Raw genomic sequence first — 25,223 nt, 5'->3', positions numbered from 1 at the left:
CAGTGCATCTTACAAGTTCAAAGTCCAGGAATGATTAAAGGAGTAAAAGGCTTTTTTTCCTGGTACAACTTTCCATGTGGGTGGATGGATGGTAACTGGATAAATAGATAAAACTGTAGCCTGTCAGATGAAAGAATGGACTTGGAGAAGGTTTAAGTAGAGAAGGGGTGGAGATGACTGGAGAGGGAAAGGACGGTTGATCTGTGGTTGAAATCATGTGGTGAGGAGACAGGGCCATAGAACAGCTCTGAGGGAGCCTGAGCATCCACTGCCTGAGATGAGCCAGCTGCAGAGTGCTGTTCCCTCATCAGGAGTCCAGAGTGTGAAAGCGGTAGCTACTCCAAGAGTGCAGCTCACACATACAGTAACTGGACTGAACAATGCTCTTCCCTGTCAGCCACTGGAACTGGGAGGAGGTGAAGTTCTACTTTTCTTTAAACTGACTCTGTAACAAGGATCATCATGACTTAAGGTTTTCTCTATTTTAACATGAATGTCACACAGAAATGTGGTTCATCCAGCTCATCGAGCCATCACTTATTCAATTATTTTTTATTTCATGATTATGTTGATTCTGCTGTGTTAGTGTTTGATCCTGGGGCCTTTGCCATTAGAGGGCACTCACTCTACCATGGGCCTATATCCCTTTCCCTGTCCAACCAGAACTTAAAATCAGTTCTGCTGTTAGTGCATTGTTATTTTATTCTCAGGCACTGAGTTTCTGTTGCATACTGAATGGTCATGTGTTGTTGGCTGAAACAAAACATCACTTACTTCTTAACATGTGTTCTGTTTTTATCATATTTAAATGTTTCTTTCTTGCTTGCTTGTATGTCTGTAAACATTCTGAGCATTTGACTTGCACTGCCAATTGCTCCAAATACTTTGTTTTTATAATTGGGCATTTCTGTAAAAAAGGAGGGCATTTTTATGACCTGTGTCTTTGGGAAAAGAAGATTCAATGTGATTAGAAGGAAGTGAGTTGGTTTCACCAGATTGGGTTACTCATTGTTCAACAATAAGGGAATATCATGAGGTGTCAGGGGGATGTCTGTGTCTGTATTTGTGTGAGTGATAGCAATGCTAGAAATTGAAAACTAACTGTTGAAGGAGCTACGGTGGGCTGCGTTCCCACCCAGCTCCGCATGGCTAGCTTTACCCGAGATAATTACACAGAAACTGTATTCTTTTAAACACCGCTTGGCCCATTATATCTAGCCTTTTCTCAGATAACTCGCACCTGGACTAGCCCATTTCTAATAATCTATGTAGCCCAAGAGCTGGCTTACCAGGAAAGATCTTAACCTGCGTCTGCCTGGAGTGGGAGAATCATGGTGACTCCTTGACTCAGCTTCTCTCTCCCAGCATTCTGTTCTGTTTACTCCTCCCACCTATGTTTTAATCTATGAGGGCCAAGCAGTTTCTTTATTGCTTAACCAATGAAATCAACAGATTGATATATGACACTCCCACATCAACTAACTTACTAAAATTTTATTTATTTTTTGTATATGACTTTTTTGCCTGCATGTGTATCTTAGCATCATGCGCATGCCCATGAAGGCCAGAAGAAGGCATCAATTGGACTTACAGAAAGTTGTTAGGGGCTATTTGTGTCCTGGGAACTGAATCCCAGGTCCCCTACAAGAGCAGCAAGTGATCTTAATTCTTGAGCCATGTTTCTGGATGCTACAAATTTGGTTTTTGGTTTAAATAATTAAGTTACAGGATATGATGCTTTTCCTTAGATTATAGTGTTCTATTTTTAAAAATTTACGAGTAGTAGGAAAGTGTCAAATAAGTTACAGTATCGTATAGCCTTACTCCTTTGCTAATTGAAGGACCCTTTAAAGTCATTTCAACCAGAACTGAAGCAGTGCAGGCTCTTTGTGACTGTCAGCACAGATTGGGTAGATGGGGGTCGGTGGGGGTCTGGAGGAGATGGCTCCTTAGATGAGACTTGAGCCCAGGCTGCTCTGACTAAGGCTGATGGAGCAGCAGTGACAGAGGTGATGGGAAGTGGGAGACTGTGGTGACCCAGAGGACGCTGTATGATCATTGTGGTGACAGCAATAGTGCTGTTTCCCACACAGCAAACTCTTCCCTGAAGTGACCAGCTCACCCCTCCTTAGCACACAAAATCCCATTCCTAGGAACTCTGTTTTGAGCAGTTTTAAATTTTGTTGTTTGGTTTGAACTTGAGGGGATCAGTGCCTTGTGTATGGTGTGCAGGCTTTGCCACTGAGCTGTCCCCCTGGCCTGGGGTGCACTTGTTTCTTAACTATAAGAGTAAAGAAAGACTGAATTCCCTTGAACCACCGGAAGTAGAAAGCTGCACATGTTCGCTGGCACCAGAGCCGAGATCTCAGTTTAGATGAACACTTTCTGTCACTTACCTGGGTTTGTTCCCTAACCTCCCCAGGTGCCTGCATTCTCTCCCACCCTGTATCATCCAGGTTTTAGTACCTGAACTGAGTCCCTCACTGACCATTCCTGCTGGAGCACTGGGAGATGTCTTAGCTTCCAGGATCTGCACTGTTAGAGTCTCAGATTGCAGAGACCTTCATTGTCAGTCTGACATATGAGCAGTCTATTGACATGTGGGTTGTATGTTGTCCCTGGAAGGACAAAATATAGTCTTCATCTCACTGGAGAGATCTTATTAGTAAACCACATATCTTAAAATAATGAACAATTGTGTAGAATAATACTGACTCCTAATGGAAATTTTTCCCTGTATTTTTTTGAAAGGTAATTATTGCAGTCATAACAGCTGTGGTAGTTGGTACTATTTTCCTTGCCTTACAAAATGACTGTACTGAAGTCCACACCAGGTAAGCAAATGAGAAAATGCTGTTACTTTGTTTAAGCTTATATGAATCCATTAAGAATTCAAATTTGTGAGTGGTGCTGGCATACACATTTAGTACCAGCATCAGGAGGCAGAGGCAAGCAGACTGTTATGAATTCGAGGCCAGTCTGGTCTACACAGCTAGTGCCAGGATGAGCTCCAAAACTACACAGAGAAATCCTGTCTTGAAAAACCAAATAAAATAAAATAAAGAGTTGGAATTCATGACAAGAACAAGAGTAAATAGTTTGTAATGTGATAGAGTGTGTTGGTACATTAAAAGCTTAGTGGAAGACCTCACTTTTCCACATGTGTGTTTGTATGTAGAGAGTAGGAAACTACACACCACACAGTTCATGTTTTACCAGCTTAGTGTATGGAGGAGCTTTACGTTATGTACCTGAAATGTGTGGGTTTTTTTTTTCATTTTCCTAAATAGAACCCTGCAGTTCTGAAAGAAGACTCCCATACCACCCACCCCTGATTCCTGGCATCAGCCATTCTAGTTTTTGTCATGAATATGAATAACATGGGAACCCTGAATTGGGGCCACACAAGTATCTGTGTTTTGATGCTGTTTTGATATTTTCCTTTTTTTTGTTTGTTTGTTTGTTTGTTGGGGGCAGTTGATTTCCTTTAGTTTAATGTCCTCAGGCCCATCAAAGTGTGGCGTGTGTGGGGATTCCTTGGACACTGTAAGGCAGAATAACAGCCCACTGTGTGTAGATGCTGCATTGCTGAGCATACAAGTGCATCTGTTTGAGCCCTGGACTCTTGCTCATTGCGGTAGAAAGCTAAAGTGGCTCAAGCATAGCTGTTGGGTTAACTGTTTGCGGAGCTGCTGTCCTGTCTCCAACCCCACTGCACTGTTCATATCCTCACCAGCACCACACAGGGCTCCAGTACGTCCACATCCTCATGCATGTGGAGGTCAGAGGACAACTGGCAAGAGCGGATCCCTCCAGCACTTGGGTTTCGGGGACTGTACTCAAGGTCATCAAGCTCGGTGCAGTCATCACAGCTGCTGAACCATCTCACTGGCCCTTGAGTTTTCTCTGCTGATGAGTTATAGTGCTTTTTGTTTCTGAGCTGTGACTCCGCCACAAGTTACATTATAGTGGAATTGTATTTATATTTTAATAAATAAAGCTTGACCAAAGATCAGAGTACAAAACTAGCCACAATACTCAGCTACACAAGCCAGGCAGTGAGATGATCATTATAGCTGTTCCCAAGTTGTAACACACTAGTGTTATACCTTAAGTGTGTAGCTATAGGTTGTCAATTATAATATCTAAAAATCAGATCAGAAAGTAAATATGGTATATGATTAAGTATAGCCAGGACCACAAGATTCCCATTCTAAGTTCTTGGTTTTGTTGATAAAAGCATAGAAATGTAATTACATATGGAGCTCTAGGACAATTTATTGGAGACAGAGAGGGAGAATGCCCTGAGCACCAGGGAGTGGGTGTGTGTGGGAATGGAAGAGTGGAGGGAGAGAAAGTCCTGCATTTAGTAAAGTTAAATAAATGAGTCTTGAAAGCAAGACTGGCTCATTAGGAGAGGAAGAGAACCCAGGTCTCTGCTCTATTGTTGGTCATGTGGTGCTCAGGTCCTCTGTTTTGGGCAGGGCCATGGTTATGACCTGACAGGCCCAGACCTTGTCATGTAGCCCAGACTACCCTCTGTCTGGAGCCATCCTCAGGCCTCTGTCTCCCAAGTTCCAGGACTTTGGAGATCTTGCTTCCTGCTCTGCTCATAGTCTTACCCATTCTTAGCTTGTCTTTCATTTCCAACACTTTGCTTCAGTGAGGCCTTTGGTAGATTATAAAATGGAATTTCTTTCTAATGTAGGAGGAAAACCATCTCCCATAAGGTCCCATATCATCTGATTTGATATCTAACCACCACCTAGATAAAGAGAGTCACTGAGCTCTGACTGTGAGTTGAAAAAGTGTTATGTAGCAGGCTGTTAGGACCCAGTCATACCATTTGTTTTAGAGGAACCTGCCATGTGTGTCCAGGAAACAGGTAACTGCAGAGGGCCTATTATTCCTCCTCCTCCTGCTTACCATCCCCTACCGCATGCACGCAAATCATTTCTTCATAAATAAGAATGAATGAAGTCATTTTTTTCTAGCTCTTTGGAAACCATGCAGGAAGTTGGTTGGCCTACTTTAGGGATCATCATTAGGGCATGAGAGATGTTCTACAGTCAATTCTGTAGTAATCTCTTGAGTGTGGATTCCCCCACTGTTTCATGTTTTAATTCATATTCTTCTGTAAATCCGTACCTATTTAGCTTTATGTTTCTCTCTTTATACATTACGAATGATGCTTATAACCAAGTTTGTTAAATTGAAGTAATAGGTTAGGCTGCCACAACTAAATACCAAAAGATCAGTGGATTTAAAAGCAAATGTGTTTTCATACTGCAGTCTGAGGAGAGGATTCTCTCCCAGGCTCTTCCTGTCTGGCCGCCCTCTCTCAGGCCTCATGTGACAGACAGTGCAATGATGTTTCTTCCCATGATGAGGACACACCTCTCTCATGGTTTAACCTAAATCCAACTAACTCCTAAATTATATACTCTAGGATGATTATATTAAGGGCCATTATCAAATTGTTTGATTTTAGAGGACAAACTTTCACTAACAGATACTGCAGTGGAGACAGAGAGGAAGACATGGGACTCATGTATCTTGACCTTTTTAATGTAGAACAGTTCTACATTTTCCTTCTTTCTTTTTTAAATACTTGTTTTATTTTTATGTGTATGAGTGTCTGTCTGCATGGATGTATATGCATTATGCATGTGCCCTGAGACCTGTGGAGATCAGAAGAGGGCATCATATCCACAGGAACTGGAGTGACAGATGCTTGTGATCCACAATGTGAGTGCTAGCAGCTAAACCTGGGTACTTGGCAAGAGCAACAAGCACTCTTTACTGATGAACCATCTCTCCATTATTTTCTTTTTTTAAAAAAAAAAAAAACTATGTTATCTAATCTACGGAACAAGCTCTGTGGGGAAAAAATCTAACGTTGAATTTTCGTTTGTTTTTGCCTCCATTCTCTCCCTGCAGAATCGTTGTCCTCCTCTTGGTCACAGGCTTTGAATGTATCACAAGCTTGTCTTCCAGGGAGCTCTTCATGATTGACAGGGATCGCTTTCTGTAAGTAGCCCCTGAGCTAGGAACAGGAATCAGGTGATGGTGATTAAGTTGATTACATTCATATATGGGCCTAGGAGGTTATCTCAAGAAATACCAGTGTTTTTCCTTTTTTCTTATTTGTTTAACTGAAAAGTAAACAATCTATAAAGTTTATGTTCATCATTGTTGCATCCCCAGGCGTTTTAAAGTATGTAAAGTGATTACTAATATTAATAAAAATGTATGGGAAATCAGGAGCAGAGGTGTCTACTGCCCAGTGAAAATTCCAATTTGTGGTGTGATCACTAGATCTCAGTTCTGGAGACAACACAGTATTAGGGGGCTAAGAATCACAGGAAATTCATGACCCCCCCCCAAATAAGAATGTCAGGGGTTTCATAGAGCTTAAGTGCATTTGACCTGGAGAAATACAGCTGCTCAAGAATTAGTGTCATCCTTTTGATGGAGGGCTGGAAAAAGCCAGACAGCATCTGAGTTTAAAATAGCTGTTTATCTCGCGTGCTTTTCAAAGACGGAAGATTTTCCTGATGGGCTGTGCTTAGGACTCTCTGCTCTCAAAGATGGCCAAGATTTCCCTCCAAGTACATGCTAAGGAGAGGAGCCATCAGAGAGGAGCTGAGAGCCTTTCTCAGTTGGTAGAGCACTGTCTTTGTGTGCATGAAACCCTGTGTTAAAGTCACAGTGCCATGAAACCCTGAGCATGGCTGTATGTCTGTAATCCCAGCACTTGGGGCCCAGAGAGAGGCAAGAGGATGGCCATTCTTGACTACACATGGAATTTAGGGCCAGCCTGCGCTGGTGATCCTGTAACAAAAATTAAAAGTCAGAGATATGCTGGAGAAACTGGGAGGGGAAGGGTTTAGGATTTGGAAGAACCAGAAAGTGAAAGGGTTAGGTTTAGTATCTTGTAAAGATTCATGGTTGTAAAGAGAGATTATTGGAGGAATACATCTGTCGTAAAGTGAGGGTAGCAGAAGAGAAGGATGTGGTGTCCTGAAGGTGCACTGTGACCTCAGAGTGACAGTGTCACCTTCTTCATAAGAACTGGAAGGAGAGACCAGTGTCTGAGGTGAGGTATGAATGAGCTGCTCCTCAAGGACCAGCTTTAGAGGGGCAGAGACTCTGGGGAGAGTGGGCACATTGGGCTGTTTTCCTGGAGGGGCTGTTGTGTGGCCAGAGTGGACAAAAGAGGGGAGAATCATAGTGAGAAGGTCATAAGGATGATGGCCTAGAGATGCTGGTCCCTAAGATGGGGACATGTTGGGAGTCAGCATGGAGCATAGGGGACAGTGTCCTGTTAGGCTGCCTGTGGTAGCACAAGTCACTGGAGTCAGCATCTCCCCTGTGTCCTCTGGACTAATCTAATGATTGTAACATGATCTTTGTCTCTCTAGACATGAGCACACCAGTGGATACTACAAAGTGTCATCGTATTTCCTTGGGAAATTGCTCGGTGACCTGGTGCCCAGGAGGTTGTTGCCAAGTATTATATTTATTGTTATAGTATTCAGCATGGCAGGTAAGTGACAAAGCAAGAGAATGTGTGTTTACTCTTGGAGCATGTTGACTTGTACAACTGAGGCAATGGTGTAGGAGGTCCTTCTGTATATGTGTCGCTTTTATTAGTTAATAAATAAAGAAGCTGCTTTCAGCCATCAACCTGGCAAGCCTTAAGTTAAGGGCAGAAGTAGAAAAGTATGTCTCCACTGTGTTCCATCAAAACAGAAGTTCAGTGTGAACCAAGTTTCAAGACTTGCTCTCAAAAGAACTGCAAAGCTGTTCATAAAGTTCTGATTTTATTGGGACTCTATCTATACTAATGAACAATAACTTATACATTTGAGACAGTGTCATCAGATCAAGATCAATTATTAGTGTCTATCCATATGTATGATAAAAGATTAATTTTGTTTCATTTGTATGTTTATGAATGGGGTGTGTGTGTGTGTGTGTGTACACGTGTGTACGTGTGTACGTATGTACTAAGTGGATGCAGTACCTAGGGAGGCCGGAAGAGGACATCGGATAACTTGTAACTCCGAGAATATGAGCCACAGTGTAGGTGGTGGAAATGGAATACAGGGCCTCTGCAATAACAGTACATGCTTTTAATCAGCGAGCCTTCTCTCTAGCCCAGCTCTACATTTTTCTTTGTGTTTCTATATAAGTGTCTGCATATGTAAATAAAATATAGAAACTGGATTATATCCCTTACATATATACATATGAGTAAAATATTTAAATGTATACAATGTCTTCCTTTATCATCTTAAAGAGAGATGACAGTACATTTGGTCTTTGGTGAAATTATATAACTATTATTTAAAATATGTAAACAGAATCATCTGTGCACATGGTTAGACGTCATCCTAGACTATTTAGAATTTCCATAATTTTCACACATATACAAACACTCATGTACAATCACACACACACATATACACACAGGCACACATACATAGACACATAGACACACATATATACACACAGACATGCACACACTCACACAGGCACACACACCCCCAACACACACACACTCTCTCACACATATTCTCAAACTTTAAAAGATAATACCGAAAAGCTTAGACTTTGTTTTATAGAATACTGATCATTCCAAACCAGTCATTTGGACCATGGAATGGTTATGGGAAATGTTCTTGTCCTGCAAGCCAGACAACCTGAATTTGACCCTCAGAAGCCACAGTGGAAGGGAGAATCACTCCAGAAAGTCCTTCAACTCCACATGCACTCCATGGCACATGCACACTATGACACATGCACACCTTGGCTCTTGCACACCATGGCTCATGGACACCCCGGCTCATGCACACCATGGCGCATGCACAGCCATACCAACACATGTACTATACACACCATGATAATAAACAATATCTTTGAAAACAATTAGACTTGAAATTCAGCTCCTCTAGACTCTAACTTGTGTCCTTGTGACTATTATAAAACACACAACAATGGATGGCTCATCACATTAGCTCCATAAAGATTACAAATCAGCTTTTGAGACACATTGTTTTCCTCCAGAGTAGTTACATGGTGATTTCCTAGAAAAACTAAAATTGAAGGCACCCCCTGTCCTCTAGATATTAAAACCACTTCCAGGTTGTTTAACCCTTGCCTTAGTTAGGTTTCTAACACTGTGACTAACACCATGACCAGACTAACTTGAAGTGATGAGGGTCAAAAGGTTAATTTCATCTTACAGTTCAATGGCCTTCAAGACAGAAAGTCAGGACAGGAACTCAGGGCCGGAACTTGGAGACATGAAGTGAAACAGAGGCTGGGGAAATTCTGCTTACTGACTTGCTTCTAATGGTTTTCTAAGTCTGGTTTCCTATAGAACCCAGAACCACCTGCCCAGGGATGGCATCATCCACAGTTGTCTAAGACCTCCCACATAAATCATTAATTAAGAAAATGTCCCCACAGGCTTGCCTACCTGCCAATCTAAAGGAAGCATTTCTTAATGAGGTTCCCTATTTCCATATGACACTAGCTCATGTTCAGTTTACAAAAACTCACTGGCACAGTCCTGCTCCCAATTTCATTACTAATGCAATCATAAAACTCACAGGAGAATGTGAACATGAATTGTTCTTTTGCAGTTTCTCCTATAAGAGACAGCAGCAGAAATTTTGCCAGCTGTGTTGCTTGTAGCTCTACATGCCAGGATCTCATAAATTGCTCATAGTTGTGCATAGAGGAGAAAGGCTTTTGTATGTAAACGTATTTTGTGTAAAAATGAAGCCATATGATGAGGCTCATTGGTTAAGAGTACTTGCTGCTCCCTGCTTCCCACAGTCCCCAAATTTGGTTCCCAGCACCCTCATCATCAGGGAGCTTTCACTGTTTGTAACCACAGCTCTAGGAGATCTGTTCCTCTCTTCTGCTCTCCAAAGGCAAATGCACACATATGTCGTACATTCCCACAGACACACATAAAGATACACATAAATGAAAATCAAATAAATCTTTTATGTGGACACATGGAATTAAATTGGAAACTCAGAGTTGTAGAGTGACTGTAGAATTGTTACTAGTCTCCTTAGAGATTGAAGTATTATTTGAAAACTGTACAATAACCTGGATTTCAGTAGCTACACTGACCCCCCCCTTTTCTTCCTTTTAAGGAGTACGAACAGATGTGAAGGGTTTCTTCACTATGATATTTACTGTCATGATGTTGGCTTTTTGTACCAGTTCCCTGCCACTGTCTTTAGGAGCAGGGGAGATTGCAGCAGCTGTACCAACACAAATCATAACCATCTATTTTCTCATCACAATGGTGAGTGTGAATTGTTTTTTTTAATAGGTAAAATTTCTGTGTTTCTCCTTGCACATGTACATGCTTATTAACACATCAGGTCTTGGGGAAGAGGTCCTATGATAAAGCTTATTATGGTCCATAGGAGAGAAGGAGCCACCTTTGCTTTCACATGTGTGGCTGCTGCTCTGATGTCAGTCCTATGACATGGTTGGCATGCCCTTTCTAGTGAGCTCTTAACAAACATTGCTTGGGATCATATTACAAAGCCATAATAAATTGGAGCTTCAAGAAAGTGGTGTGATTGGCCGATTCACTCATAAGACAGATTGCTGCCTTCTTTTCATGCCGGTGTGAGAGACTTGCCTGCTGATTTAACCACAGCAAATGTGATCTGTTGTATACAGTAGTCTCTAGTGGGAAAGCCAAAGTCGTGGTCAATGTAATTGTTCAATATGAGGAGTCTATCTCAGAGTTCATTTGTTCTGAAAATTGTTATAAATAGTGAAAGATTCCTGACTACTAAATACTAATCAGTCTCCTGAATTAGCACACTTCTGCTCATCTGTCTGTAATTGGTTACTCAGTCTTAGTCTTCCATGCCCATGAATGACACACTTAATGTAAATGACTCTGATGTAGGAAGTCTTCTGTATATGTCTTGTTTTTATTGGTTATTGAATATGTGAGCTGCTTTGGCCTGTGATAGGGTAGAGTAGAGCTAGACACAAAAACTAAACTGAATGCTGAGAGAAAGAAGGCAGAGTCAGGGAGAAGCCCTGTAGCCACCACTGGGAACAGATGTGCCAGAACTTTGCCAGTAAAACACAGCCAAGTGGTGATACCCAGATTAATAGAAATGGGTTAAGATATACGAGTAAGCAAGAAATATGTTTAAGCTATTGGCCTAACAGTATTGCAAATAATATAATTTCTGTGTAATTATGTCATGGTCTTAGGGGACACATCCTGAAAAAAAACTGGCTCTCCCTCTCCCAGCAGTTATCACTGCCAATAGCTCCTCAGGTGGGGGTAGGAGGTCATGGCCAACTCTCTCCTCTGTGCAGGGATTTTGTCTGTCTTGATCTTGTACAGGTGATGTCCATGTTGTCACAACTGCTCTGCACTCATATGTGTCACTGTCCTGTTGTGACAGGAAACACTGTCTTGTTGTAGTTGTCCATTGCCTCTGGCTCATACAATATCTCTAGCCTCTCTATCATGATCCTTGATCCTTGGGAGGAGAGTATGATATCCTGATGTCCCATTTAGGGATGGATCTTCTGTAGTCTTTATTTTCTGTATGTTGAGCTGTGGTAGATCTGTGTTAATCACTGTCTCCTGCAAAGGGAAGCTTCTCTGATGAAGGTCTAAGATGTACTAATCTGAGGGTGTCAAAACAACTCATTAGAAGTCAGTGTAATACCACATCCTTTTAAAAGAGTAACAGTAGATTCTCCCCTGTGACCTATGACCCCACAAGCCACAGTGTCAAACAAGATTTCCATCTCATAGAGCAGGCCTTAAATACAATCAAAAAAATGAATGGTCTGTCACAGATGATCACTGTAGTAGTCTGCCCAATGTTCCCCATGTATTTCTTTCACTCCAAGAAAAAGAAAAATAGAAAACTGTCAGGTGGGATGGTGAGTGTCCTTGAGCATTCTTGCAACTGCAACCCATGCCTTACTGGAATCCCCTTGCCCATATTTTAGCATTTCTAACTTACTGATCATACTTACAGCACTCAATCAAGATGTAAATCACCCCATAGAGCAGAAAAAGAGAAATTGATGGAAAGTTCTGCCCCATCGTATTTAGGATCAGTCTCAGAGTATTCTGCTAAGGCTGCTGTGCTGGACTGTAGTCTAGTTTCCGTAAAGGAAGCCTTAGCATTCTGGTTCTTAGACCTAAAAACATCTTTGATTATTTGGACGCTCATGTTGGGGTATACTGATGATGTTTTCACCTTTGTGATTGCTAGGGTGCCAGACTCTCGGGGAATGTGGCAGTCGACAGTCAAAGTACTAGAGGACCAATTTATCTGTAGGAAATTGGCTCTGCTGCCATCCTAGAGCATGGATCCCAAAGCACAGTGGAAATAGCAAGGCCCATGACCACTTCCATTGTTGGTTCTGGTCCTTCTACCCCAGAGTGTAGAAGGGAAGCCAGGCCATCTTCAGAGAAGTCTCCAGTGTCTCCAGTGCATTGGCTGGAGGGCTAAAGATGACTGAATGTGTCCATATAAAGTTCCCTTCTGTCATGTGATTATATATTTAATGGGGAAAACAGGAGTGCAAAACAATAAATTTATCCCAGAGAATATATGGGTAGAAGTTCTAAAAGGAGTACACCTGATATTTTGATGTTCATCTGTCTCCTGGAAGACTCCTGCTTTCTTTGATATAGACTGGCCTTTGTTTGGGGTTGGCTGCCCCAAACCACATCTCTCCCTGATGCCATCACTCTTGGTCTTTGACAACCTCTCTACTTTGGTTTACATGTCTACTTTTACTATGGGGATTTCTTAGCTCCTAAATGTCATATACTTTCACAACAAATATAATCTTTACTTTAAAAAATTAGAACTAAGGCACCATTGAAACAAATATGTGAACTTCCATGCTAAGTACACCCTAGAGGATGTGCAGCTCCTCGCAGGGAATCTCTTGCAGGACATTTTCTTGCCCTGCCCATATGTTACTCCAGAAAATTAGAAGAGAGGCCACTGCCACCTCCCAGTAGCAAGCAGGCCTCTACAAGTTTGAAGCTGAGTCACTTGTCTACCCTTAATCAAGCTTTCCCTTTCTCTTGATAGCACTTTAGTATTACCATAACTTTAAATATGAAGGATATGCATAATACTTTTTTCTGATATAAACTTAAAATCTTAAAGAAAATTTGTTTAGTTACACAAGTCTCTTCAAAATAAACCTTTAAAATCATGGCTTAGGACTTGCCATCTTTAAATGGTTACTAAAGAAAGCTAATTTGTGGACTCCCAGCTAGGCTGTGGACACCACTGCGTGCCAAGTCTTAAAATGAAGTCCCTTATTATAATACACACTTAGAAATTTGTCCACTGTCAGACAGCCTACAGAGCCCTTTAGCGGTTTTGTTGTCAACAAAAAGCTATAGAAGACAATACAGTGGTTTCTGTCACCTATTCTTTTCATTGGCATAAGAAAATATTAATTCTTGATTATTAAAATAAATGATTAACCAATAAACTTTCACTCAATGAATACAGTTTCCCATACTTTTGCCAATATGATGAAACCATGCCAAAATTTAGGCACCAATAAAACAGAAAACTCTAATTCTAGCAACATCCTTATGGCCTCTAACATGTTTCAAATGTGAAAAAAAAATGATGCTACCCTTTTCCTGTCACTGACAGGCTTCTGACTGAGATAATTAAACTCACCAATGGATTTCAACAGCAACAGAAAAACAAACTCTAAGCTAGCATGTTATTGTTATTGATATAAAAGATTTCTCTTTATTCCTCTTCTGTACCCTGATAATAAAGAAATAATTGATTTTCTGTACCTACCCTCAATATTCAAACACTCATGTCCCACGGGAGTTTTAAAAAGTAATATTTTTTAAAAGGTTATAAGAATATAAAGGTAAGACAACATAGTGGAGCATGCCCTTAATCCCAGCACACAAAAGCCAGTGGGAGAGGGAGGCAGGGAGATCTCTGTGAGCTGGGAGTTCAAGGCCAGCCACCAGAGTAGTGAATTCCAGGGCAGCCAGGGTTACATAGAGAAACTGTCTCTCAAAATAAAACGAAAAAAGAAGGGGGAGGTAAAGATAGATTTTTAATTAAGAAAGATTGATGTATGAAAATTTATATGGCTGGGTGTTTTCAGAATGGAAAGAAAAGCTAGAAAGTTAAAACAAGTTGCAAGGGTCTAAGTAAGCTAATTGACATTTAAGAAATGTGAAAGATAAAACTTAGAGATGATATAAATGATATGGCAATGTGTAAGTCAAAGATGAATACACCAATGTCAAACCTCAACTTAAATAAAGAGTTGTCATGGGGTATTGGCCAACTCATGATCACAGTTATAAACACTGGCTTCTAAAGCTTTACCCAACCAATTTCAACTATCTCAGATATAAAATAAAAATACATGTGATCAAGATAGTTAATTGTGGTTTTGCTAACAATGTTAGACTTAACTCCTTGAAAAGCAGAACCGAGATTTATCTAAATGCTGCACAGAGCTCTCCTATGTTTTCAATAGACTTTGAAAGCCTACAACAAAGAGGATACAAATGGTCAGAGAGGCCAGGCAGGATTTTGGCCATTGTCTTCCTAGGTCAGACAGACACCTTTGGTAAATTCTTCGTATTTTTGATCAGAGAGTCCATGTAGTATCAAAAGAGCAAATACTGACCAGCCTATATCTTACAGTAAATCCGCGGGGATTCATGCTGGCTGTGATGTAATACAGAAGTTATAATTGTGTGGGAGTTGTGCTGGTCAGTTTTTTTTTCTTAACTTAACATAAAACCTTGGTCATAGTGAAAATGAAACCTCTTCAGGAGTTAGTGGCACATGCCCAGGGTCATCCTGGTGTACAAGACAGCAAGGACTGCAGAGAGAAACTTGGTTTCAAACAAAACAAACCAAAACCAACCTCTGTTTAGAAAAGATTCCTTCAGATTCACTTGTAGGCAAGTCTAGGGAGGAAGTGTTCTTTTATTAATGATTGATGTGGAAGGTCCCAGCCCACTGTGGACAACATTACAGTAGGAAGGTCATCCAGGCTGTAGAAGCCATGATGAGTAAGACATTAAGCACCATTCTTCCATGCTCTCTGCTCCAGCTCCTGCCTCCAGGTTCCTCCCTTGAGTTTCCATGTTGATTTATTTTAATGACAGACTGTGGTCATGATGGGAAAGCCAAATAAACCCCCCTTTCCCCATACTTTTGCTCACGGTGTCTTTATCACAACTGTAGAAACCAAACTTAACTGGAGTTTATGCAGGTTGTGCCAGTCATGTTAATGATGTGTCATTTACCCAAAGAGGGAAAGGGGTATGGATATAATTAAAAACCACATGGGAGATGTGAACAGAAACTTTTCAAAGGCATCCAGATGAATTTCCACAAATAACAAGGAAACAAATTAACTAAAAACAAACAAACGAACAGAAACTTAAATATACACTAGTAGGAATTTACCACCTCCTCAGATGGAGAGACATGAAAGTTATATTTCTCCTATTTGGGGGACCCCTCAGGACTTCCCACAAGGGAAACTAAAATCCGTTTCTCAAATATTGTGTCATTTCTCCTCCACTTTTCTTTCTCTTAGGTTACAAAATTTTCATCTAGAATCCGCTGCTAAAATTTCCAGTCCATGGTTTCCTCCTTGGAAACCAAATACTGCTAAAAGACCAAAAACAAAACAGAAAACAAGTTGGAAAGGACCTGGGAGGCCCTCTTTCTGTGATATTAACTGAGAGCACAGTTCAGAAAGTCAAAGACGTGGAACACATTCCACCCAAGCGAAGGACTGCAGAAATGATTGTCCCAGAAAAATGGACAATCTCAGTATGAGGAAAACCTTTCAAAAGAACACTTAAAAGTCTTGTTTATTATTTTTAACGTGGTAATGAAAACCTGTTGATGTAACTAAAACAGCTTTCCTAACAGTTTGTTTTGATGAGTGTCTAGTCTTAAGCTTACACAGGAAACAAAATATACATACCAACAAAAACCAGAAAGCTTTCTCTGATGAGCAAGTACATGTATCCCAAGTTGTCCCCTTTGGATGATCCTGGCAGTCTTTAAAACTAATTCCCAAAAGGACTCTATAAATCCCTCATAACCTAAAGGACATGGAGTTGGTAGCATTCACTCTGCTTTTACCATTGCTAAATGTGCTTACAAAACTGATGTAGAGACTGAATACTTGGGTAAACTGTACAGCGCATGTGCCCAAGGAGTGACAGCTACACCTGTGAGGGAAGACATGCCCAGGCTCAAGTATCCTTTCCTCTGAGTGGAACCCTGGTCCTACCTGAGCAAGTAGCATGTTGTCCTCTTTATGAGAGAAGGACACATGGGGTGGCCAAGTTTGACAGAGTCTGCTGTTCTTGTTCTCAGATGTTCAGATAGATCCACTGAATGCCTCTTATCAATAGAGAGAATGAGTTATTCCTCACAAAACAGAGAGATAGATGCTCTCACCAATGGGTGGTGACACATCAGCTGGATGGTGATACTTCTGACAGGTTTATTGTTGATGCTCAGGATTGTTCCCCTAACCTGGGTCTTTTTTATTACCCTGTGAAATTTTATATTGTTTTTCCAATTTCCAAGAATTTCCTTAAAATTTTGATGAGTATTACATTGAATCTATTGATTGCTTTTTATAGGATGGATATTTTCATAGTTCTTGTCCTATTAATCTATAAGCTTGGGAGGTCTGTTTATCTTGTATTTTTTAGTGACTTAAACTTTTTGTTGTACAAGCATTTCATTTGGTTTTTTTCCCCCCAAGATTCCTCCTCCCTTTACTGAGGTAATTGTGAATAAGACCGTTTCCCTCATTTCTTTCCCATTATGTTTGTAATATGTACTCAGGAAAGTTCCTGACTTTTCTATTTTTCCATGGTCACAGCCACAGGAAAGGAACTATGACAACTGGTTACTATACAAAATTTCTATATGGGACTTTAAAACTATTATGAAGCTGTAGGAGGAGGAGCAGGCTGCATCCCCCCTCCTGGCTAGCCACACAGAAACTGTATTAATTAAAACATTGCCCAGACATTAGTTCTAGCCTCCGTATTGACTAACTCTCACATCTTGATTCAACCCATTTTTAATAATCTGTATGTCATTACGAGGTCGTGGCTTACCGGGAAGGACTCAGCATGTCTGACCTGGCAGCTTCATGGCAGCTCTCCCTGTCTGCCTTCCTCCTCCCAGCATTTAATTCTGTCTTCTCGCCTATCTAAATACTGGACTATCAAAATACCAAGGCAGTTTTTTTATTCAACCAATGAAAGCAAGACAAATACAGACGGACCTCCTTTACCATGAAGCCAAATGTTGTATTTTCTGTGTAGGCATTTGGTTCAGTGCAGTCTGAATGCATGCACACAACATTGTTTTGCATATTTTAGTGTACTTAGAAGTGGTAAGGCAAGATTTAAGTGAAGTTCATAGCTGTCCCTTGTTCATCTTTGTTCATCATAAACAATACCTACATAAACTGGATATTATAAAGAATCTAAATAGGGTTTTAAATATGTAGAATGGGTATATTTAAAGTTTAAAGAATTTTCATAGATTGCATGCCATTTTAACAATTGCATAATATCTGTAGGTATAGCTCCTGCTAAGTGGGGTGACTGATCATGCTTTTTTTTTTGTTGTTTTGGATTGAAGATGAAATTCTTTTTTTTTTAGTTTTTTTAATTTTTTTAAATTTATTTATTTATTAAAGATTTCTGCCTCCTCCCCGCCACCGCCTCCCATTTCCCTCCCCCTCCTCCAATAAAGTCCCCCTCCCTCATCAGCTCGAAGAGCAATCAGGGTTCCCTGACCTGTGGGAAGTCCAAGGACCACCCACCTCCATCCAGGTCAAGTAAGGTGAGCATCCAAACTGCCTAGGCTCCCCCAAAGCCAGTACGTGCAGTAGGATCAAAAACCCATTGTTCTTGAGTTCTCAGTAGTCCTCATTGACCGCTTTGTTCAGCAAGTCCGGTTTTATCCCATGCTTTTTCAGACCCAGGCCAGGTGGCCTTAGTGGGTTCCCGATAGAACATCCCCATTGTCTCAGTGTGTGGGTGCACCCCTCGCGGTCCTGAGTTCCTTGTTCGTGCTCTCTCTCCTGCTCCTGATTTGGACCTTGAGATTTCAGTCCTGTGCTCCAATGTGGGTCTCTGTCTCTGTCTCCTTTCATCACCTGATGAAGGTTAAGATTCAGGAGGATGCTCCTATAATTCGCGATCCTAGAGAAGTTAAATAAGAAGGTGAATCCAAAGCAAACATATACGCATCCTCCTGATCATGCTTTTAAAATTCACAAGAGTTTTGGCTTTGCAAAGAGTGAAGAATTCTATTTAGAGTTAACTGAAGTAATGTTTTAAAGAACTGGTCTGAACAGAAATGATCAGAAAGATGAAGAGGTCTTGAAGAGGAAGAATCTTGTCTAGAATTGTTAGTCCCTGGACTGGTTCTAATTCATGGTTTTTTCCTCTGTAGTATGTCTTAGGTCTATCACTATATCCAGAAACCTTGAAACCTGAGTTCACATGGATTCAGTACTTGAGCATTCCACATTATGGGTTTACAGTAAGTTGTCCTGTCTGTCACTGTACTTGGGTTTTCCAACTGTAGCAAATGAATGATTCCTAACCAAGTCCTTTCCCCAGTTGTAATCTCTAACTAGCTGCTCCCCAGGAATTTCCTTCCAGAAGCAAACGAAGAGAACTTTCTGTTGGGTTTAGCCAAAGGTCAGTGAGTCATCTCAGGTTTCTCCCAGTCTTGTGTTATCTGAGGGAAATAAAGTTTGAGGAAAAATCCCAGAGTTAACAGGAAAGGTAGATATGATGCAAAGCAAACAGTTGTGATTATGCCTAATAAGGTAATGAAAGGATCAGGGATTGCTATATAAAGTTTCTATCAGGAAATTAAAAGAAGCAGAAACCATGTGATACCGAGGGCCATATTGGCTTTGCTAAACTTTCTCTGCTGTAAAGTGTGTCTTAGTAGACTTTCTTACTCCCATAATCACAAGTAGCTTTAATGAAAACAAGCAAGAATATATTATTGTAAAATCGATAGTATTATTTCTGTTACAGTTTTTACACGGCTATGAACTGGGAGAAAAGGAGGTGCCTGGAGTAGCGTAGTTAGAGAGTCCACTGCTCAGTACTTGGGAAACGCCATCATTCTTATCCTAAGCATTCTGAGTGGGGGGAGGGGACTGTTGTACTGGTCAGACTGAACTTGGTAGGAGGGGTTTGTTTGTTTAAAAAGATTTTTTGGAACTCACAGTCAAGATTGAACTTGAATTTATAACTGTGTTTATTGTTTGGAAACTTAAGAAAATGCTAAACTCTTTGCTTTTCCCTGTTCCTGTTTGTGTTGCAGGCTTTGCTGCACAATGAACTCCTGGGACAAGACTTCTGTCCAGAGCACAGAACAGCAGAAATGAATAGCTGTCAGAACTTTATAATGTAAGCTTGACTTCAGTGTCACAATGACACAGAATGCTACTAGACTTAAAAGGGAAACCCATGATTTCAGGATTAACTTTCTGTCCTCTGCCCATTCCCCAGAGTGAGTCGTGGTAACTAATGTAGACATGGATGCGTTTCCATCTACTGTTCCATGTGTAGATAATGTACAGAAAGGGTTTTTGGGGCCTTTAAAAATGGCTTTGGTGTCTTCATTGTGGACTTGGCTTCCGTATTTCAAAATATTTGAGTTTGGTATAGGCTGCTCTAGTAGTTTACAAGGGCAAACAGTATTCACATGTACAGATTAGGGCACCTGTGAGCAGAGCCCAAGAATGCGAGGACAGAAAGGCCCAAAAGGACTGAGCTTTGCCTGACAGCATTCAGGGTCTTCCCTCTGCCTTACACTCTAAAGAACTTCAGGAAATCAAAGTGTGATCTTTGTGTGTGTGTCTGTATATGTCTGTGTATTTGTGCAAAATATCCTACCAGGGGATATGTCCTATAATATAAAATACCCTATGTTGAAAAAACACTATGTTGAAATGGAAATATCATTTTTGTCTAATGCCATAAAAATACCTTTACTTTCTTGATCACTCATTTGAATGAGAGAGAAATATGCTGATATGTTAAATCTCTCATGTGTGTTCAAAATACTAATGAATAGCAATAACGCAAATTTATGTTTGAACTACTGATAAGAAAACAAGTGTCGGGAGTATCTTATTTCCCAAAACTTTTTTATCCTGATGTGGCCTGGTATCTTTCTAATACAAATTCCTTACCAGTTTCTGGTCAGGAGAACTTTAGATGGGTAAGATGAAACCAAGGAAAGCCACCCACAGTTCTCATATTCATAAAAGGATTGTCTTCACAAGAGGAAGAAGAAATATGCCCTTTCAGTGGATTTGGAAACTGTTAAATCCTAAGAGACACACAGGGATGGAGATACACAGAGATGGAGATATACATGGATAAAGATATACATGAAGTATTGTAGTGTATCCAGAACTTTTAGCAGCAACTGCTTTTCTAACCTGTATTAGGGTTCCTGCATCCTGTTGTGTTCCAACTGCTACCCAGACTCTCTCTTTAGCCATGGACTCCTGAGGATGTTCCATAGCTGAGCATCCATGAGTGTTACTACAGTCCTAGTCCAGGAGTTGATAGCAATTAACTGACTTCCATCAGAAACCCTTAGTCTCCTCTGGTCCTTGGTCTAGAATTTAATGCTGTGTTCTTTTGCATGACTTCTACTGAGTCAGAAGAATTGCACAACACTATGATCTCTTAGAGTGTCTGTGTGTCCTTAAGAAACAGAGGTTTTTTTCTTCGGTTGAAACAAATACTTCATCCATGCCTTTGCCCTTTGAAGAGAGGGCAGCATGTAGATTTAGCAATGAATGACACAGCCAAGTTTGCTAAGCCTACATCTTCTATGCTTCCAAATGGATTTGACAGCTATGCCTCTTTGGATGATTTTTGAAATTAACTAAGGTACCTGATTCAATTAGTTTAGATTGACATAATATATAACAAAATTGTAAGCAACATCAGTACTACTCCAATTAAATATAAAGATGATTTTTTTAACAAGGTGTTGAAACTGAGTTTTTAAAAGAAAGTAACTGTGAATTTACTGAATAAACTTTAACATTACTTTTGTGTGTGTTGAATTACAGGTGTAATGGTGAAGATTTCTTGATGATGCTGGGCATCGATCTCTTATCATGGGGCTTCTGGAAGAATCACGTGGCCTTAGTTTGTATAATGATTATCCTCTTATCAATTACCTATGTGCAGTTACTACTTCTTAAAAATAAGAGAGATATTTTAAAATACTCTTCAACTTCTGATGAATTAAACTGACATTAAACAATTAAAACGTTACTATGTGGCCATGTTAGTGCCCCAGCAGGTAGCACTTGAACTGAGGAGTTTGGTTCACCAGAATGCAAAGCATCAATGGGCATATCTTGGATACGTAAGGCCCTGAGTGTTCTGGCACCAAAATGTCTCTTGCTTATGCTGTATTTTAACACGCTTGCACTCTTCTCTGGTATTTAGAATGGTATGAATGGTTGGGGGGGGGGGCATCCCCACTGCCTTTAATGTAGTGTGGTTATCTCATGTAAATATTTCTTTCTACTGAGCGTTTTTACCTGTGGGTTTTTATGAAGATGATTTCCTCTTAGACTGTATTGTTTAACTGAAGTAATGATTTTAAACAATAGTAGCATTAGCTTAAGTAAAATTTTGATTATTAAGGGTTTTTAACAAATGTAGAAGGGAGTATGAGAGAGGTTATTTTAGTATGAAAATCAATATAGGTAAACATAGGATATAGTGTTGCTCCTATCCTGATAAAGCAGGGGCTGCAGAGGATAGAAAATGTTGCGGGAGGTCCTTCTGCTCCTCCAGCCTATCATCGCTGAGATACCAGCCCATTGGGGCGTGGTCTTTCTCCCTTTAAAATAGCAGCGTCTTCCCTTCTTGCTCTTCTTCGCTTCCTGCTCAGTTTCTGGCGACTAGACTCCTTCCTGATTGCGCAAAGGGCTGTTGTCTGGGACGGTTATCTGTAAGTTTTTCCCCCTTTAAATAAATACCACCCTATTAATCATAATTCTAAACTGATGTGGCATTGTTTGTGACTTATGTCTTCATACGACCAAGAAAAGGACCAAGAAAGTGTCAGGCAGCTAGGACTAATGAGCTTCTCTTGAGGAGTCATATAGACTATGGTCTAGGTAAATGATTAAGAATAACAATAGAGTCCCAAGAGTTAGCTCAAGCATTTTTTTTTATATTGGGCAATGTTTTCATAGGTTTCAGTGTGCATCATGGCTAAAACAAACCTTTAAACAATTGACTTTATTTGACTAGAAAACAAAGAATTGGATGGTTAATTAAGATAGTTGTACAGGACTCTAAAATATGAAAAGTGAAACTAGTAACCTGTTTTTCTGGCAATTATGAAAACTACTGCCTATGTAAACTATTATGACTGAAAAGCCCCGATCCAATAATTTTAAAAAATAAATGTTTTAACTATATGTGAGTGTTTGGTGACAATTTCTTTTTATCTGTAATTCGTAAAATATTTAATCATGTAAGGGAAATGGGAAACATGATGTTTTTGTACTTGTATTCATTGTAATCGTTCTCTTAAATATAGGATGTAAACACATTGTCATTTTTATATTGCTTGAAAGATTCTTCTGGAGTGTATAAGTTTCAAGGGAAAAAATAGTTAATGGGAAGTAAGGCATCAGGAAGTAGAGGAGAAGGAAGTCAGCAGAAAGTCATGAGAAGGAAGAAATCAGGAAGTAGTAGTGAGAAGGTAGATAACAGGAAGTAGTGAGAAGGAAGTTGTCAGGAAGTAGTAGTGAGAAGGAATTCATCAGGAAGTAGTGAGGAAGAAGTCATTAGGAAGAAGTGAGAAGGAAGTCATCAGGAAGAAGTGAGAAAGTAGACATTAGGAAAGAGAAAGAAGGGGAACATTAGGGTAGAAGAACAGATCAGAAAAAGAATAGAGTAGAACAAGAAAACAATAATGAAATGAAGAACTAAGTTTTTGCTTCCAGAAAAGTCCTCATGTATCTCTTTCTCTGTCCAGTATTTTGCCTTCTCGGTATCTCCTCTTAGATACAGAGTTTTTCTGACATGCTGAAGGCTTGCCATCCATCAGCATCCTAGGTGAGATCCTGACATTTTAGAAATGTGTTTGTGTGTGTGTGTATGTGTGAGTGTGCATGCACATGGGTGAATGTGTGTTTCTATTTTTCACTGGCTCCATAAATCTAAGTTTTACTCCATTAGATAGAAAAGACAATTGAGTGATTGATTCCCTGGTCTGTGTCTCCCCTTCAAATTTCTGAGCTGCTGAGGGTTGATCTCTACAGCAGCAAAACTAGTTCTTGCTAAAGTTCCATAAATCCACTTTAAAAAAAAGCAACTGGGATCTTAGGTTCTATGATGGAAATTTTCTACAGTTGTTTAGTAAGGTGTGATTCCAAACTGTCTTCAAAATAGTTCCATTATACTCCTGTACAAATGCTATAGCTAAGACTACCCTGAACAGATTCCCACTGTAATGAACTGTGGTGAATGCAGAGACTCATGGCTGCTCAAGGGACCAGAGTAAGTGATACTTGTGTGCTTTACGGTAAACAGGACACTAATACCACCCCTCTAAAGCTTAGAACAGTGTGGAAGAGGGGTGGAAATAGTACAGGAGCCAGAAGATGAGAAGAATATCTGGAAATGCTATATTAAGAAAATGACACAGCTATTGCTACTTGGCCTTTGTAGATAGAGACTGCACTTTACTTTCCCAGTTACTCAGACTCACATAATAACACAAAAACTATATTAATTACAACACTGTTTGGCTGATGGGTCAGACATAAATCTAGCTAGCTCTTGCTTTTTAAATTAACCCATTTCTATTAGTCTATGCTTAGCCACATGGCTTGGTACCTTTTATTAGTACAGTATTCTAATCTTGCTTCTACCATGTCTTGGTGTCAAATGACTCTTTGCCTTTTCTTTTCCGAGAATTCTCTTAAGATGATTGCCCCACCTATACTTCCTGGCTGGCTATTGGCCAATCAGTATTTTATTAGATCAATACAAGTGACAAATCTTTACATTGTGCAAAAGCATTATCCCACACAGTCATAGAGTCTGTCTCATAACATTTTAGCACCCTGTACAAGACTGGATCCCTAATCCACACATCAAGGGTCAAAAAGGGACTCAATAGGGCCATACTCCATTCTTCTGAACTGTTGATACTTGCAGATTATGGTAGAGAGTCAGTCATTGATTTCACATGTATACTCAACATGAGAGCCAGATAAGCTCCAGTCGATAGTCTAAAACCCAGGATCACACAAATAGCCCTGGTTAAACTCTGTGGTTCACAAGACAAATCGCACAGTTATAAATGTAGAAAAGGAATTTGTCAAGAGGGTATTTGGAGGGATTTGAAAGGAAATCAGAAAGGTAGGAGGGGGAAGAATGGTTGAAAAGCAATATATATATATATATATATATATATATATATATATATATGTGTGTGTGTGTGTGTGTGTGTGTGTGTGTGTGTGTGTGTGTGTGTATGTATATATGTGGAATTGTAAAATGTCTTTATAAAATTACAAATGTAAAAAAGGGAATTTTTGTGTACAGTATCTAATAAAGATTGTTTTCTATTTAGTGTCTCTTATTCTGTAAATAAGTAACAGTTAATTTTCTTTTAAAGTTTATAAGACAGTAACAAACTAAATTTTAAGTAAAATTAAGTGACAAAGTAATATTATTAAGTATTGCATGTTAATTAATTTCATTGATAAAATCATGAGAGGAAACCAATCAAATTTCTTTTAACTGGAAAAGGAGAATTTGACTTAGAAAACCTTACATTCTTTACATTTTTACAACTTCATCTTCACAGTGAAAATATAAGCTATCATCCACCAAATGTAATAGCCAATGAATGCATCATTGGCCATTATTTGATCCATAAAAACCTGCACCAATTCTCTTTAAAATCATGGTCTAAAGCATGCTATAAAAACCTATGTTACCTCTAAGTAACATAATTTTTTTTAAAAAATCAGTGAAGATGGCAGTACATGTGTAAAGTGTAATTACTTGAGAGGTGAGAAGATTAAAAGCTAAAGAACAT

The 25,223-nt window shown here is 39.8% G+C and overlaps 2 protein-coding genes across 2 annotated transcripts in view; one reads left to right on the top strand and one right to left on the bottom strand.

The window, feature by feature from the left end:
- The window catches only part of LOC142832688 (ATP-binding cassette sub-family G member 3-like), a 41,839-nt gene extending 20,353 nt beyond the window's left edge, over positions 1–21,486 (top strand). The window contains exons 10-16 of the mRNA XM_075943373.1: positions 2,752–2,834; positions 5,941–6,030; positions 7,425–7,549; positions 10,179–10,333; positions 18,552–18,641; positions 19,443–19,528; positions 21,214–21,486. Of these exons, the coding sequence (XP_075799488.1) occupies positions 2,752–2,834; positions 5,941–6,030; positions 7,425–7,549; positions 10,179–10,333; positions 18,552–18,641; positions 19,443–19,528; positions 21,214–21,400 (816 nt within the window). The 3' untranslated portion in view covers positions 21,401–21,486. The remainder of the gene's footprint in view (positions 1–2,751; positions 2,835–5,940; positions 6,031–7,424; positions 7,550–10,178; positions 10,334–18,551; positions 18,642–19,442; positions 19,529–21,213) is intronic.
- LOC142832680 (ATP-binding cassette sub-family G member 3-like) overlaps positions 1–25,223 on the bottom strand; it is a 158,955-nt gene that overhangs the window by 73,662 nt on the left and 60,070 nt on the right. The window lies entirely within an intron of this gene.

This window comes from Microtus pennsylvanicus, chromosome 12 (assembly GCF_037038515.1).
Source record: "Microtus pennsylvanicus isolate mMicPen1 chromosome 12, mMicPen1.hap1, whole genome shotgun sequence".
Lineage (NCBI taxonomy): Eukaryota > Metazoa > Chordata > Mammalia > Rodentia > Cricetidae > Microtus > Microtus pennsylvanicus.
Note: the sequence above shows the minus strand (reverse complement) of the source record. Positions and strands in the feature narration are given on the sequence as shown.